At 29.3% G+C, this 13,855-nt stretch overlaps 3 protein-coding genes across 5 annotated transcripts; 1 reads left to right on the top strand and 2 right to left on the bottom strand.

Annotated features, from left to right (window-relative positions):
- Positions 1-2,833: 2,833 nt before the first annotated feature.
- On the top strand, positions 2,834-3,679 carry LOC112722717 (uncharacterized). Its single transcript, XM_025773845.3, has 2 exons — positions 2,834-3,151; positions 3,223-3,679. The coding sequence occupies exons 1-2, from the start codon at positions 3,028-3,030 to the stop codon at positions 3,351-3,353; spliced, it is 255 nt and encodes an 84-aa protein (XP_025629630.1). The 5' UTR covers positions 2,834-3,027; the 3' UTR covers positions 3,354-3,679.
- Positions 3,680-5,561: 1,882 nt separating this feature from the next.
- On the bottom strand, positions 5,562-8,292 carry LOC112722718 (chromatin structure-remodeling complex protein BSH). Of its 2 annotated transcripts, none has more exons than XM_025773846.3 (8): positions 8,085-8,292; positions 7,732-7,987; positions 7,597-7,644; positions 7,433-7,516; positions 7,079-7,117; positions 6,906-6,988; positions 6,730-6,792; positions 5,562-5,901 (listed from the first exon to the last, which is right to left on the bottom strand). In XM_025773846.3, the coding sequence occupies exons 1-8, from the start codon at positions 8,132-8,134 to the stop codon at positions 5,802-5,804; spliced, it is 723 nt and encodes a 240-aa protein (XP_025629631.1). In that variant the 5' UTR covers positions 8,135-8,292; the 3' UTR covers positions 5,562-5,801. The 2 variants fall into 2 exon arrangements, with proteins under 2 accessions (XP_025629631.1, XP_025629632.1); XM_025773847.3 differs by having other exon boundaries at positions 7,439-7,516; positions 8,085-8,267.
- Positions 8,293-10,072: 1,780 nt separating this feature from the next.
- LOC112722719 (auxin-responsive protein IAA31) lies at positions 10,073-12,008 on the bottom strand. 2 transcript variants are annotated; one of them, XM_025773849.3, is made up of 4 exons: positions 11,730-12,008; positions 11,460-11,659; positions 11,272-11,377; positions 10,073-10,422 (listed from the first exon to the last, which is right to left on the bottom strand). In XM_025773849.3, exons 1-4 carry the CDS (start codon positions 11,936-11,938, stop codon positions 10,368-10,370), a joined length of 570 nt encoding a protein of 189 aa, XP_025629634.1. In that variant the 5' UTR covers positions 11,939-12,008; the 3' UTR covers positions 10,073-10,367. The 2 variants fall into 2 exon arrangements, with proteins under 2 accessions (XP_025629634.1, XP_025629633.1); XM_025773848.3 differs by having other exon boundaries at positions 11,460-11,662; positions 11,730-11,994.
- Positions 12,009-13,855: the final 1,847 nt, after the last annotated feature.

The following is a 13,855-nucleotide window of genomic DNA, read 5'->3' on the forward strand; positions in this document are numbered from 1 at the left end:
ATAAGTCGATCAATAATTTACTACATACATAAGATAAAATTCAAACATTGATACTTATTTAAGTAGATAAATAAACTAATATAATTTGTTATAAAAAATTAAGAAATTTTTATTAATAGATTAAGAAAAATAAAAAATAAATTTAATAGCACATTTTAACAAGAAATTTTAAAATTTTATATATTTTTAAAAATATATATTAATAATTTAATCCAGATACACATTTTGGGTATTTTATGTAAAAAAATTTTGGAGCAATAGTACTATGCTACTAGCTAAATGGGGCTTGAAAATGAAATGGCTGATGGCTGATGCATAGAAACCCCACAAAGGGGTTGGGTTTGTTTTTGGGGTTATCTTGTGTTGTTCATAGTTCCACGTTCCCATTCCCAAAAAACACCATGTCAGTGTCACATGCCATAATGAAGCGGGTAACTAAGCCTTTGTCCCAATGGCTTCTCTATCTCACATTTTCACTCATTTTCATTACAACAAGTTAAAAGGACTCGGAATGTTTTGCAGAGATGCATTGCATATTATAAGGGTCCCTCTCCACCCTCAACATTGTTTTGCCCCTCCCTTCAGGCCCATTAGATAGATAAAAATGTCACACAAGACAATTTTACATTTTTATCATATCTATCCTTCTAGTACCATCCATCTCATCCCATATGATATTTATCAACATGAACCAATGTAGTAATAAAAACATGCCATGATCAAAATAAGAGTAATGTCAGTTCTAGTTTCTACATTGAAAATGCATGTACCTCAAGAATCCTCATCATGGATAGAGACGTAAAAAATATTAAATAAACTTATTTCCTTAAATTTACTTTAACTTATATATTTATTTTAAAAAATTAATAAATTTTCTTATATTTAGATAATCTACTAAATTAACTCGTTATCTCTTAAATTCACATGGAAATTTAACAAATTTTAGCTTTTTTTAATAAAATGGTCCGCAGGATTTTACTCAAATAAAATTAGAAATAGCGTGTCCATGCCATCACTATTGGTTTAGGGTTTTGAGTTTTCACCTTTGATGTATGGTGATATAAATATCTTTCACATGAAAAACAAGGTTTGGTACTTGTTGGTAGGAAGAAGGAAAGTAGAAAGGTAAAGAGAGTAGAGAGGAAGGAGGACATACACATGTGAAGTAGTTAATAGGGCCTTCCACGAAAAGGGCATAGGTTAACTTATTTGGGGAGAGAGAATGAAGAGAAGCAGCCAAACAAAGAAAGAGGGTAAACTGGTAAAGTGAATACAATTAATTAATTCATTCAATGATACACATCCACTCAAACTATTAGATATTTATAAAATAAATTTAACTATGCAATAATAAAAATTGATTATTTTTTAAAAATATAAAAATAATATATTTTAACATACAGTCATACACAAACATACCTAAGGCTACGTTTAGAAGAGAGATTAAAATTGAGAGATAAAAATTAGAAGATAGAAATTTAAAAAAAAAAGATTAAATTAAGTCTTTGTATTGTATTTAATATAAAATATATTAGATCTATTTGAAAAGCTTCAAAAACTACTTTTTTTTTAGATTTTTGACTTATAAAAAATTATATTAATGGTGTTTAGTACAAATTTTTAGATATACTTTTAATTTTCGAAAAAGTTGTTTAAAAACTCTTGAAGAAGTCAAAAAATTTAATTTTTTTCATTTTCAAAAGCTATTTTATCATTCTTATTTATTACACAACTTTAAAATAAGTACTTCTATGATAACTTTTAAATATAAAAATAATTTATTTATAAACTACTTTTAATATAAATACTTGTGTTTTAAGCTTTTTTTAAAAGAACTTAATTAAGTTGTTTATCTAAACTGGTCCTAAACTATGGCTAAATATTATGTTTGATTTAAGATAAATATGAAGATTAATTAATAGATTTAAATTTTAAAAAGTTAAATAAAAGTATTTAAAAAAAATTAAAGTTTTAGTCTCCAATTCCAAAAAATTTAATCCCCTCTATTTCCACCTTCTAAAAATACTGAAGAGGCTGAAATTTTATATCCCAAAATTAAAATTTTATTTTTAATTTTTTATCATCAAACACAATACTAAATTATAGTCTTCTAATTTTAATTTCAATTTTTAAAAACAAACCCTACCTATTGAAAAAAATTATTTTGTGCTTTGAAAGCAAACATGTATTCTATTATTCTTGTTTTATGTCATTTATTTTATCAATGGTGTTAAATTTTATTTTATTAATATTTTTAAATTAAATATAATAATAAATATATAATATTAATGTAAAAATAATTAATTACAAAATAAGAATACTAATATGATATTAGAACACTTAAGAATTTTTTTCATAAGTAATTATTAATAATTAAAAATTATTAAATAATTTAATATATTTAATATTTTTATTTTTTAAAGTATTTCTCAATCTGATAAAAGCAACAAAAGACTAATTCATTGTGGATCTAAGTTCCATTAATGAATTATTGTATTCAAAAATTAATATTTGAATTTCTGACATTTGTATAAATAAACAAGTAAATTAATCACTTGACCAACCTAAATTAATTATTTAATATATTTAACTAAATTATTTAATATAATATACATCAGTATTTTAACTATAATGTTTAAATAGCTATTAAAACAATTTGATAAGTAATTTTGAATAATTTATAGAATATAATAAAGTAATGGTGGTAGTGAAAAAGAATTGACATGTGAGTGTGAGTGAGAAGGGGCGTGCAGCATGTGCTTTGGCGCAGTAGCCGACCCCCTCAACTTTTTTTTCCCCTCATCATATCCATAGCTATGACTATATCATAATCACTCATTACTTAATAATAATAATAATAAAAACCCACTCTCTTATTTTCCATTCCATTCTATTCCATTCAATTTCAACACAATACTCTTCTCACGGATCTTGCTCCTCTCTGCTCTCTTCTCTTCTCTTCTCTTCTCTTCTCTTCATATATCATTCCAATTTCCAAAGGGATTTAATCTTGCAATAGCAATTCAAATGGCATCTTGGAAGAAGACCATAGCAACCCCATTCAAGAAAGCTTGCACTTTCTTCAACAACAATAACCAACCTACAAGGGAAAACAACAACAACAACAACAATAAGAAGTCCACTCAAACAGGTTTGTGTTTCTTCAAGGTTAGATCTATATTATTCTGCTGGAATGATTGAAGCTAATTATTAAATTTGCAGTGGAGGAAGAGAAGAGTGTGATGGATCTGCATGGAGAAGTGATGGCGTGTGGGTATGAAGATGTTCGTGTAATGTGGTCAATATTGGATAAGTCAAAGTCCACAGCACCCTGCAACATAACCTCCTCATGATCCTTCCTCAAAGAAAGTGAAGCAGCAGCTGCAATTAGCAAGTGGTTTTTTTTCGTATGCTAATTAATGTATGTATTATCGTACGTACTAGGTTGCTTAGTTGGTCATGGTGGTATGAATGTAATTAATCATCATTGTAGAAATCGGCTCAATAGGGGATTGAATCCATGGAAAATCAGTCAGTATTCACGGCCCATTTTCATTTTTCTTTTTCTTTTGTATTTTCGATTCAAAGTGTTGTTTATAGGGAATCCGAATCCCCGTGATTGATGAACAAAAATCATGGCGAGATTTTAATGGAAAAAGAAAGTCACTTTTCAATCTTATCTCTCTGTCTCTCTCTCATAATTTTTTTTTTTTTTTGAGAAGTCAACTTTGGAGTCCTCAAAATTTGATTGGATTTCGTTAGGAGGAGAAGAATAGTAGAAGATTTGATTTGGTTTGATTAGGTTGATCCGATTAGATCTATAAAATAATGAACATGTTTGTTGGATTGATTTGCAGATCAATTATAATAATTCAACTTCTTTTTTTTTACTTTGATAAACTTAGTAATTCAATTCTGAATAATTTATTCTATTTTAATGATTCTTTCTGACCCGAATTGGTATGTATGAAATGCGCAAGCAAGGTAAACTGTAAATTTGAATAAATCAAGCATGAAAATCATTACTGTATATGCAAATATTAAAGGTGTGAATTTTACTTTTTTTTTTTTAATATTGATTGATTAAATCAAGTGATATTATTATACTGATTATGATTAAGCTTGTCAAATTTCAAAAAAAAAAAAAGAACTTCAGTAGATATATAATCAATAACTAATATTTCTTACATTTTAAAATTTTATCATATCGAAATAAAAAATAGTATGATGAAAGTTTCATTTTATGCACATAATGTTCCTGTGGAAAGTTTGATTTCAATCATTAGATTGATTTCAATCAATGGCGTGTATTTAGCATCTTAAAATAATGGCAGACAAGCATACCTATAAACTAAAACATCTTGAAGACAGTAACATGCTCAAAACCTATATTAGAATTTAGAAGCTTACTAGACCAGAGAATGTTCATTGAGTGAACCTTGAACGTAAAAATATCAAGTTTGATGAACACGTGGATTAATTAAAGAAAGGCATCATCTACCGCTGCTAATAAAGGCTTCATCTACCACATGCCCATTTTAAGTAGTCAAATTATATCGCAGGCCAACAAATGCTTGTTCTATCAAACGTTTATTATGACCAAAATATTTTCATTTAATTTTACATTGGGATGAATTTGAAGATATTTATTGCTGAGGCACATTATTATTCAGTTGGTTCTGTCTTCCTCCTGTTCCTTTCAGTACTGAAACGCAGATATAACAAGCCCACATGATCCATTCTCTACCTTTCTCGAGAGATGAGTATTGGAGCAATATCTTCAACTCTGTTATGTGTGGACATTTTCTCTACAATGACAGAAATGGGGCCACTGTAAAGTCTGTCTTTACATATTGGCCCTGGCAACCTCAGATGGGATAGGCTCAACCCCACATTTTGTTTTATTCTATCATGGATATTCCCATTTCTTTCCAGGCATGTGGGGAGGAAAACATAGGATTTTGATTTCTCAATCTGTTACTGCTTCATATTTCTTTCTTGCTTGTTTTTTCATCCTAGCTTTACTTAGCATTGAAATTGAAACCCTCCGTCTCTACTGTTATAAGATATTGCACGCCTTATAAGACACTGCCCTACTTACATTTTTCCTTTCGTGGAGGGTTCATAGGTTTATGTGATATGAACTTGATTGGAAATAATGATTTCAGTCTTGGATAATAAATAGTTATAGATGGTATTCAAATAATCAGGGAATAATGTGCTATTCTTTTGCCCCAGCAGGGAAAGGTGTAAACTGCAACGGGTGCATATAAGTTGATAAATTAGTATCACAAAGCACATCAAATTCAAAATATATACACCAGAATGAATTAAACTCTACGATTAAGAGATGTTATTTTACATGCCACCCCTAGTTATCCATGTCTACATTAATCTTTTTCAGAGCCGCGTTTACAAGGAAGGCCAACATCACTTTTATAAAAGGAAGTATCAAGTGTCATATAACTTAAATTGTATGGTAGATAAGACTACTTGTGTAATATTGTTCAGTATCGTAGAAGATCAATGTAATTTACCCTAGATACTATGCTAATAAGATGTAATTAATTTTCTTTTTTAATTTGGCCTTGATGCTGATTACTGATTAGTGTCTTTGTACACAGAATGAAGATGAAGAAATGATACAACCTAATATGATAACACATGCTGACTCGTTGATTTTCTGATTCTACGAAACCAACTTCCACACAGTACAATAATAACTTGGTAATGATTCCCTCTAACTAATATAGGTTTCAATAGAACTATACTACTCTTCTAAATAAGCAATGCTTGTCAATTCACCTGAAATTCCGTTCTTCTTTTGCTTCAAGGGCATCAACTTCTTCATTGGAAAGAAGGTCCACGATAGGTTCATACACGTCCCATTCCTTTCTTTTCCTAATGCAACAAAAGAAAAACACGGTAAGCCAATGAACATTCCATTTTGAATCTAAGTACCACTATAGGAGAATATGCATACAAAACTTGAAAATTAGTTCGTGGCCTAAGAAAATGAAACTTCCATGCTTAAATTAGTTCTTAAGATGAGATTATTAACAGTGTCAACCAATAATTTCTTTTACATTATCTGTGCATTGAATTGTTCTCTTTGAAAATTGCTAAAAAATTTATATAATGGAGCATCAAACAGAATTATAAACAAAAACATTTTCTAACAGTTAATAAAGACAATGTAGTTTTCTATATTCCGAGTCAAGTTCCATAAGTCATATCCAGTTCTTTCTGAGGAAGTGTATTCCCAGTTCAAGTCACAATCCTTTTATTATAGGACACCATCATATCCACTGATTTTTCCTCATTGATATCTTCACTTTATTCATTTCTTATTTGCAAAAACATATGATATATGTAAGATGTTGCCTTATGCAACTACTGATCTGCTTCTGCTAGCATAATTCTGATGCCAATAACTAAGCCTTCTAGCATGTTTGGTTTTCACTTCTTGGAACTTGAAAACCATTGGTAGGACATAAGTCACAAGAGACAATCTCTTGTTATATCCAAGATTTAGGGATTTCCAAAAGCTCAATAAAACATGCTATTACCAATTAACTATCATCATATGCCATTTCAATTAGCATTTTAACTGCATAAACACCATGGCAATGTGCAGCATAGTGTGGTTAGATGATGGCATAACAAATCAGCATCAAGTTATCTAATTTTAGCAAAGAAAAGTGCATCACGCATACTTAATAGACTCACCGAACTACACTAGATTTTGGGCCAAATAACTTGACCAAGTCCACTGCCACAGCACCTCCTTTGCTGTTAATAGAGAATTGACAAGCAGCAATGAAACAACAGATTAGGGACATAAATATCCTTCCTTGAAGTAATCATATAATGCAACTGATCTGGGAAAGAAATGTATTGAATACCTGACTGGAGCATATTCAGCCCCTCGACGACCCTTCTTGCTCAATCTGCTTTCTCTTGCTGAAACCACACTTTGAATTGCAATCTAAATGTGCAAACAAACAAAAAATTTATGGTAAGATACGATATGTAACACACAAACATGATATATAGCATAGCAAATAGAAACATGGACCTCGTAAAGCTGCTCTCTTATAGCAAAGGCAATTGCTGGCTGCAAAACAAACGCATGTTTCGGTTTAGTAAGTTTTCACTTTCCAAGTGTATCTGTGTTCTTATTTACAAGGAAGAGAGTAGTACTTCATGAATGATAGAAGAATCCAAGTCCTCTATTGACACAACATATTGTTGCTATCTAACGAACAGAAAATGCAGCACCAACACAGTTTTCACATAGTAATAAACACAAATCATGGCACAGTGTAAGACTTCACTTTCCATTCAAAGTTTTCCTTAACTAAGAAGCAACGAGTTTAAACGCTGCAACATGTCCACATTACGCGATAGATAGATAGATAGATAGACTTACTCCAACCTCGGGGTCTTCAATGGCCATGTCTTTGCAGAAGATTCTGGCGAATTCTTCAGGATCACTCTCGAAATTGTTCAAGTCCTAGAAACTCAACGAGTTTAGACATACAACACAGAAGCAGATAACAATGACGACAATAACAATAGCAACAGCAATATTACCCATAAGAACTGGTCCTTCACGAGAGTATGGTTTACACGGAGATCAAGCTGAAATTACGAAAAAGAACGAGTTCAATTAATACGCAAGCGCGAAAAGTAAACGGGAAAAAAAAAAAGAATGAAGAGAGAAAAGACCTTGATAGGAATAATTTTCTCGCCGGCATACATGTCTTGGCCTTCATAGGAACGAAAATCGGCGAGCTGAGACTGAATGGATTGTGCAATTTGGGTGACGAAAGCGGGAGGGAGTTTCAGGTCCTTAACGGTTCTCTTGGCGAAGAGTACGACCTCGGAATCAGGATCGGTAGGGTTCCAAGTGAAAGCGTCTTTGTATCGCTGACCGTCGATTTCTATGTCCAATCGAATCGGCACCAAATTCTCCGAAGTCGGCCTGCATCGAAAACATACATACCTCAAGAATCAATGAATGAATGAATGAATGTATCAACGCGATGCAACGCTTGGAGTGAAGGTAGCAAGCAAGTTACATTCTGAACTTCACGGGGTTTCTGTAGAAACCTGAAGCTGGGGTTTTCATTATGCTGATGCTGAGGCTTCAGTGAATCGTCTACTGCTAACTGCTAACCGCGAATTTTAGTTTAGGCTCCAAAGATTTCTCTTCACGATGCATTCGAATTGGATGAATTGGAATTTGGAGGATTAACATTTAACATTTAACATTTAACATTTAACGCCGCTTCCGATTAACACCGTCGTTTTACCTTTTTGTTTCGTTTTGGGCCTAACACTGCCTCTCGATTTTTGGACGCCTTGATTGCTTTGTAAACGCTCATTCATTTTGGGCCTCAGGCCCATTATAGCTACCAGTCTATCCAGTAAGGCTAAATATTTGTAACATCCTGACCAAAAAAGAAATATTTGTAACATTGTTTATCATATAAATTTTTTAATAACCAATTTGAGTTTTTTTTTGGTGACTAATAACCAATTTGAGTTGATCGAATAATTAGTTTACTCGTCTACTTAAATAAATGTCATTAGAAGTTCAAATTTTATCTTGTATATGAACCAACTCATTGGCCAGTAACAAACTAAAAAAAAGAAAAAAGTAATTTCTCTAATGAAGTGGAGTAAAATATTAGGGTTGTTATTTATCAAAATAGGTCATTTTATGAAATAAATTGAATTACAAAAATTATATCTATTTCAATTGTGGATTTAGATCATTTTGGAGTACAACAATAATTTAAAATTTTGATTATTCAATATATTCAAAAAATTAAAAATATTTATCATTTCAACAAGATTTTTTCTTTTCTTTTCTTAACAATTAAGTACCTTCAATTATAAAACCAAAACCTTTGCTATGGCGTAAGACTGTAAGAGCATCACTTCTGTGAACGATATGGATAGGTTACTGGCAACTTGTTTGTATAGGTTTTTCCTTCAATAATTTAAAATTTTCTAAAAGAATAATTCAATTATTCAACCAAAGAAAAATGTGTTCAATGTTTGACATATAAGTATATAACTGTTATTTGACTCCAGTCCTCCTCATAAAAGTTCAACTATCTTTTTATTCTTGTGTAAGAATTCAAACTCGAAATTAAAATGGGTATCAATGATTGTCCCAGATGTTGCATCATTGTCAGTTGGTGAATGTTTCATCAACAATCAAGTAAGATGAGTTCACATATATTACGGACATGTTGTGTTTAATTAATATTTTTCTTTTTCTTTATTTGAAAACAAAAAATTTTATTGGACTATGATGAATGAGTTTTAATTCAGTTAGAATCTTGTTCACTAATCAACGAAAATGAAAGCAAAACCACTGTTCTTGACACGAGCCGTGTGAACACACACATTACCAATTATGTTGTACCCAACAAAGCGAAGCAACATCAATTTCAAAGCACGTACATACACTCCAGAGAAATTATGAACAACTTTACTTAATTAGCTTTTCATTGTTTCAATTCACTATTAGCTTTATTTCATAAAATTCTTTTGATTGAAACACATGTGGTTTGGTTGCATTGGTTGAGTATTTGGTACTTCAAGTTGTTGGTAAGATTATTCTAGGAAAGTAATAATTGAGATGCATGTATATCAAAATATTGCTAATATTAATGATAATAACAAATAGCACTTGATGCATGCTAGCTAACTAGCTAGCACCAAAGGACAAGTTAACTAAAATATCGAAAATATTTGGTAATAAAAAAAATTAAATAAAAATAATTAAAATTTATTTTATTTAGTATTAATAATTATTGTTAGAATTAATAATAAATATTAAAAAATTAGACAAATTTAAATTATATTTTAAATTTGTTTTCCTAGTATGACCATGAACTAGCAATAATGGGAGCCAGGTGAAATATTATCTCATATGGCTACAAAAGTTAAATAGTTAAGCTAGCTACAGTCTAATTAAGACAATATGGTTAATATATTATCTATAAATAGTTAGGAGAATCCACCATAAAGCAGAGAGAGACTAAAAGACAAATAGACACAATAGATATGATTGATGAATTAGCAATTAGGTAAGAAGCTATACATCTATATAATCTTTTTTTTTTTTTTTGGTGTATATGATGATAATTAATAATGGAAAGCCGTTGTTCCCTTGTGGAATATTTCTATATATCTCTACTGTTTTTTTCCACCCACCCGCTAGATTAATTAACTAATTAATAATTACTAGGGGAAAAAATTCCTATCAACAGTGAAAATTGATGAGGGAATGCTTGCATGGAAGAACATTGTATATATGCAAATTAACAAGTTATTTATGTATTGACTTAACATCTGTCAGCTCTTGTGATCTTCAACTTCTTCACACTTGTCAAGAACATCCTGTATATATTATATAAAATATAATGAGAAATTGTCAAAATAATCCTAAAAATGGATAAATAAATAGTTAATGTTGTTTCCTACTTAGCTTATAGTATAGCTATACTAATGATGTCTATATAGAAAAAAAAAAAAAAAAAAAAAAGCTATACTAGTGATGAATGACGTTGTTAAGATAAATTACATTCAAGGGTAAAGCCATTTTAATTTTAGATTTTTTAATCCTAATATTATTCAAGTAAAGCAATAGATTTTTGAAAAAATTCACTTCACACTAATTAGCCTTTAAAAAAAATATTAATTTAGTTCTCTACGTTATATCTTTTTATTAATTCATCACTAAAATTTAGCAATATGCATGTTTATATATGCTATGAAATATTGTAATATATTTCTATATAAAAAATCATCATACAAATAATAATTTTTAGAATAAAATTTTATATGTTTTGATAGAATTTTTTGTAAATAAAAAACAATTAATAAAAATTATATAAAAATTCAAAATATAATAATGCTTCATTGTTTAGTACTAATATTATTTTTATACTCATGTGATAACAAATATATTTATCATTATAAATAATAAAATATATGGACAACTTTATTTTGTTTCACATTATTTATTAACAGAAAAACATATATATTCATTATATATTATCATAAAAAATTTAATTGATATTTTTTTCCATCGAAAATTTATTAGTCCAAAATTAAAATTTTTAAAAATTTAATTGTCACCTTATTTTTTTTAATTAAATATTAGAGACACATTTTAAAAGAAATCAATACGAGCAAATGGAGTGAATTTCAGCAAATTTTGAAGAAGATGAATATAATTAAACTTACTCCCATGGAACATCTCCAACCATCATCCAATCCCCTTCTTGATCCTCATAAGTAAGAACATGAACATTATTCCCAGAGATGAGTGGTAATTGATGAGAGTTAGGGCCTAAAGAAAAGAAAAAAGAAATTGGCAGTGTGAGATTGATTATATATAAGATTGAATTTGAAAGAAGAGTTGATTTGCTTACAGAGTATGGTAGTTCTGAACATGTTGGCAAGAGCCTTAACAAGAGCATGATAATTATGGTGTGCCAGCAGATTGAGCTTCCTACCGATGGGGATGCCTTCCATGTATACTTTAACAAAGTGAGATATTTGACTTTTCTCAACAAGGGTGCACCTCAATGTTGACTTCACTGGTGGCCAATCAAAACTACTTCTTTGCTCCCTGCTATTAACATCTTAATTAATTAATGTAATTAAATTAAGGGTGTAGATGGATGGATGGATGTATGTACCTTGATGGTGTTGAATAATGAGAAGGAGAGAGGCTAAGGCCAAGTCTGAGGTCGGTGCTCAAATCGGTTCTTCTTGTTGAGATACTTGAAGAAGAAGAAGGGTGGTTGTTGTTATTGTTATTATCAGTGGTGGGAGAAGATGAAGATGATGAAGATGAATGAGGAGATGCAGTTATTAGGTCCAATGTTCCCATCACCATTTCTTCCATTCAATGCTCCACCAACTCTCTCTCATCTCAACAAACCCAAACAAAAGCCGTCACCTTACCCTCCTTTTATACCAGACAGACACTCTTTTCCGACCTTGTTTAGAAGCTATTTGAATATAAAAAAAGAATTTTATTTCGGTCCAAGTTTTATGAAAGTTAGAGGCTTAAAAAGTAATTTTCAATGGTCAAAAACAAAAATATTCGCGAGACAAAAGATCAGAGACCTATTTATCCTTTTTTCTTATTTTTATTTGAGATTCAGTTCCATAGTTTAGAATGATTTTATCATATTAATATAATAGAATTTAATTTTAAAATAATTCTTATATATATGAGTTAAATTTTCTTCTTTTATATTAAACATCTATTTATTGTTAAAATATATAAAGAGAAATATTTTTTATATTTGATTTGTAAAACTAAAAAAAATAATTCTTGAATAAATTCTAATTTTTAGATTTCAAACAAACTCATAATAAAATGAATAAGTAGCGAGAAATGTTTGATCTACTACTTATTTGAATCTTAAAAGAGTTCATGGGTAATGTATTATATCAAAATCTCTCACTGTCTAAAGATTTAGAATATCTGGGTGAGCATAAATATTTTGAGTATTTGAATTGTATTAAACACTCTATAATAAAGAAAAAAGAATGTATATCAAATTATCAATAGATTATACAAAATTTAAAAAGATGAATTTATCAATGTGTGCATCAATTTAGTTTTTAATTTAATTTTAAAAAGATCAAATGCTTTAAATTAATTCTACTACCAATTAAATAATGAGCGTGACATAAATTATTTTTGTCGCACGCGTGATTATTTAGTTAACAGAATGGCTAATTTAACTTATTGTATTTTTTAAAAATTAATTTGTGACTTTTATTCTTTTAAAGATTAAATTTAGACAAATATACTTTTTAAATTGTGTTTTTGAACATTAGCTCCTTAAAAACAAAGGATAAAACAATATATATTATATATTATATTAGAAGCAAAAGAAAAGAGAAGGAAAAGCAAAGGGAAGAAGGGTTTTTGATTTGCCCTGAGGGTGGGCGACATGTCCACAAGGACCAAGTTACACGGTCTCAATTTAATCACTAATTTTCAAGTTATGGTTGGTTGGAACCTGGAAACTTCGTTTATTTTAATAAAAGTCTTAATGATCTCCCACCCCACATACATAGTAGCACACCATCTCTTAATAATTAATTTCCTCATTATTATTTTAGTTTAATTAGAAAAAGGTTATTGCTAAATTATTATTTTGATGAGTGTCTCTGTCTTCCCATAGCCAGATACATGCAATGATTATGGGAGTAAATTTTGCTTATGAATATAAGATTTGGGGCAAAAGGGTTTAATTTTGGCCTAATAGGCTTATTATGTGCCCATCGACATGCACTCCATGTTTAATTAATTAATTAATTAAAACCATAAAAAAAATGAAACGTGATCTCTAGATACTAAAATGTATCATGTCTTTTTCATTTCTGGTATATAGACTATAATGATAAGATATATACTACAATAAAAAATTATTTTTAGTGACAATAATAGAACGGTTATTATCTTATTTAAATTTTTGAAAAAATTATATATTTATTATTATTATTATATATTATAATAATTAAAAAATTTTATTGATAATTATATAATTACTGCTAAAATTTTTTAAAGATAAAACATCAGATAAATAATGTCTAACTGTCGAAAAATATATTAGCGACTATTTTTATTGTTGCTAAAAATAAAATAAATGACCTCCCAAATTTTTCTAATAGTGCAATCAACATATAAATTAATCAATTTTATTGATATAGTTATACCTAATTAAATGTCATTAAATTTCGTAAACAATAGTTGATAAAATTTTCAATTCTAATATGTTAACAAGTGCCAAAAGTAAAATAA

The sequence above is a fragment of the Arachis hypogaea genome, chromosome 11, assembly GCF_003086295.3.
Source record: "Arachis hypogaea cultivar Tifrunner chromosome 11, arahy.Tifrunner.gnm2.J5K5, whole genome shotgun sequence".
Classification (NCBI taxonomy): Eukaryota; Viridiplantae; Streptophyta; class Magnoliopsida; order Fabales; family Fabaceae; genus Arachis; species Arachis hypogaea.

Excerpts from the sequence above, each read along its gene's own strand:
- LOC112722719 (XM_025773848.3), bottom strand. The coding sequence starts at position 11,938 with ATGGAAGAAATGGTGATGGGAACATTGGACCTAATAACTGCATCTCCT. Across the intron at positions 11,378-11,459 it reads GTTCAGAACTACCATACTCT|GCCCTAACTCTCATCAATTA; the intron begins GTAAGCAAATCA and ends TCTTTTCTTTAG. Across the intron at positions 10,423-11,271 it reads GTTGGAGATGTTCCATGGGA|GATGTTCTTGACAAGTGTGA; the intron begins GTAAGTTTAATT and ends TAATATATACAG.
- LOC112722718 (XM_025773846.3), bottom strand. The coding sequence starts at position 8,134 with ATGAAAACCCCAGCTTCAGGTTTCTACAGAAACCCCGTGAAGTTCAGA. Across the intron at positions 7,517-7,596 it reads TGAAGGACCAGTTCTTATGG|GACTTGAACAATTTCGAGAG; the intron begins GTAATATTGCTG and ends TTGAGTTTCTAG. Across the intron at positions 6,989-7,078 it reads TAAGAGAGCAGCTTTACGAG|ATTGCAATTCAAAGTGTGGT; the intron begins GTCCATGTTTCT and ends TTGCACATTTAG.
- LOC112722717 (XM_025773845.3), top strand. The coding sequence starts at position 3,028 with ATGGCATCTTGGAAGAAGACCATAGCAACCCCATTCAAGAAAGCTTGC. Across the intron at positions 3,152-3,222 it reads TAAGAAGTCCACTCAAACAG|TGGAGGAAGAGAAGAGTGTG; the intron begins GTTTGTGTTTCT and ends TTAAATTTGCAG.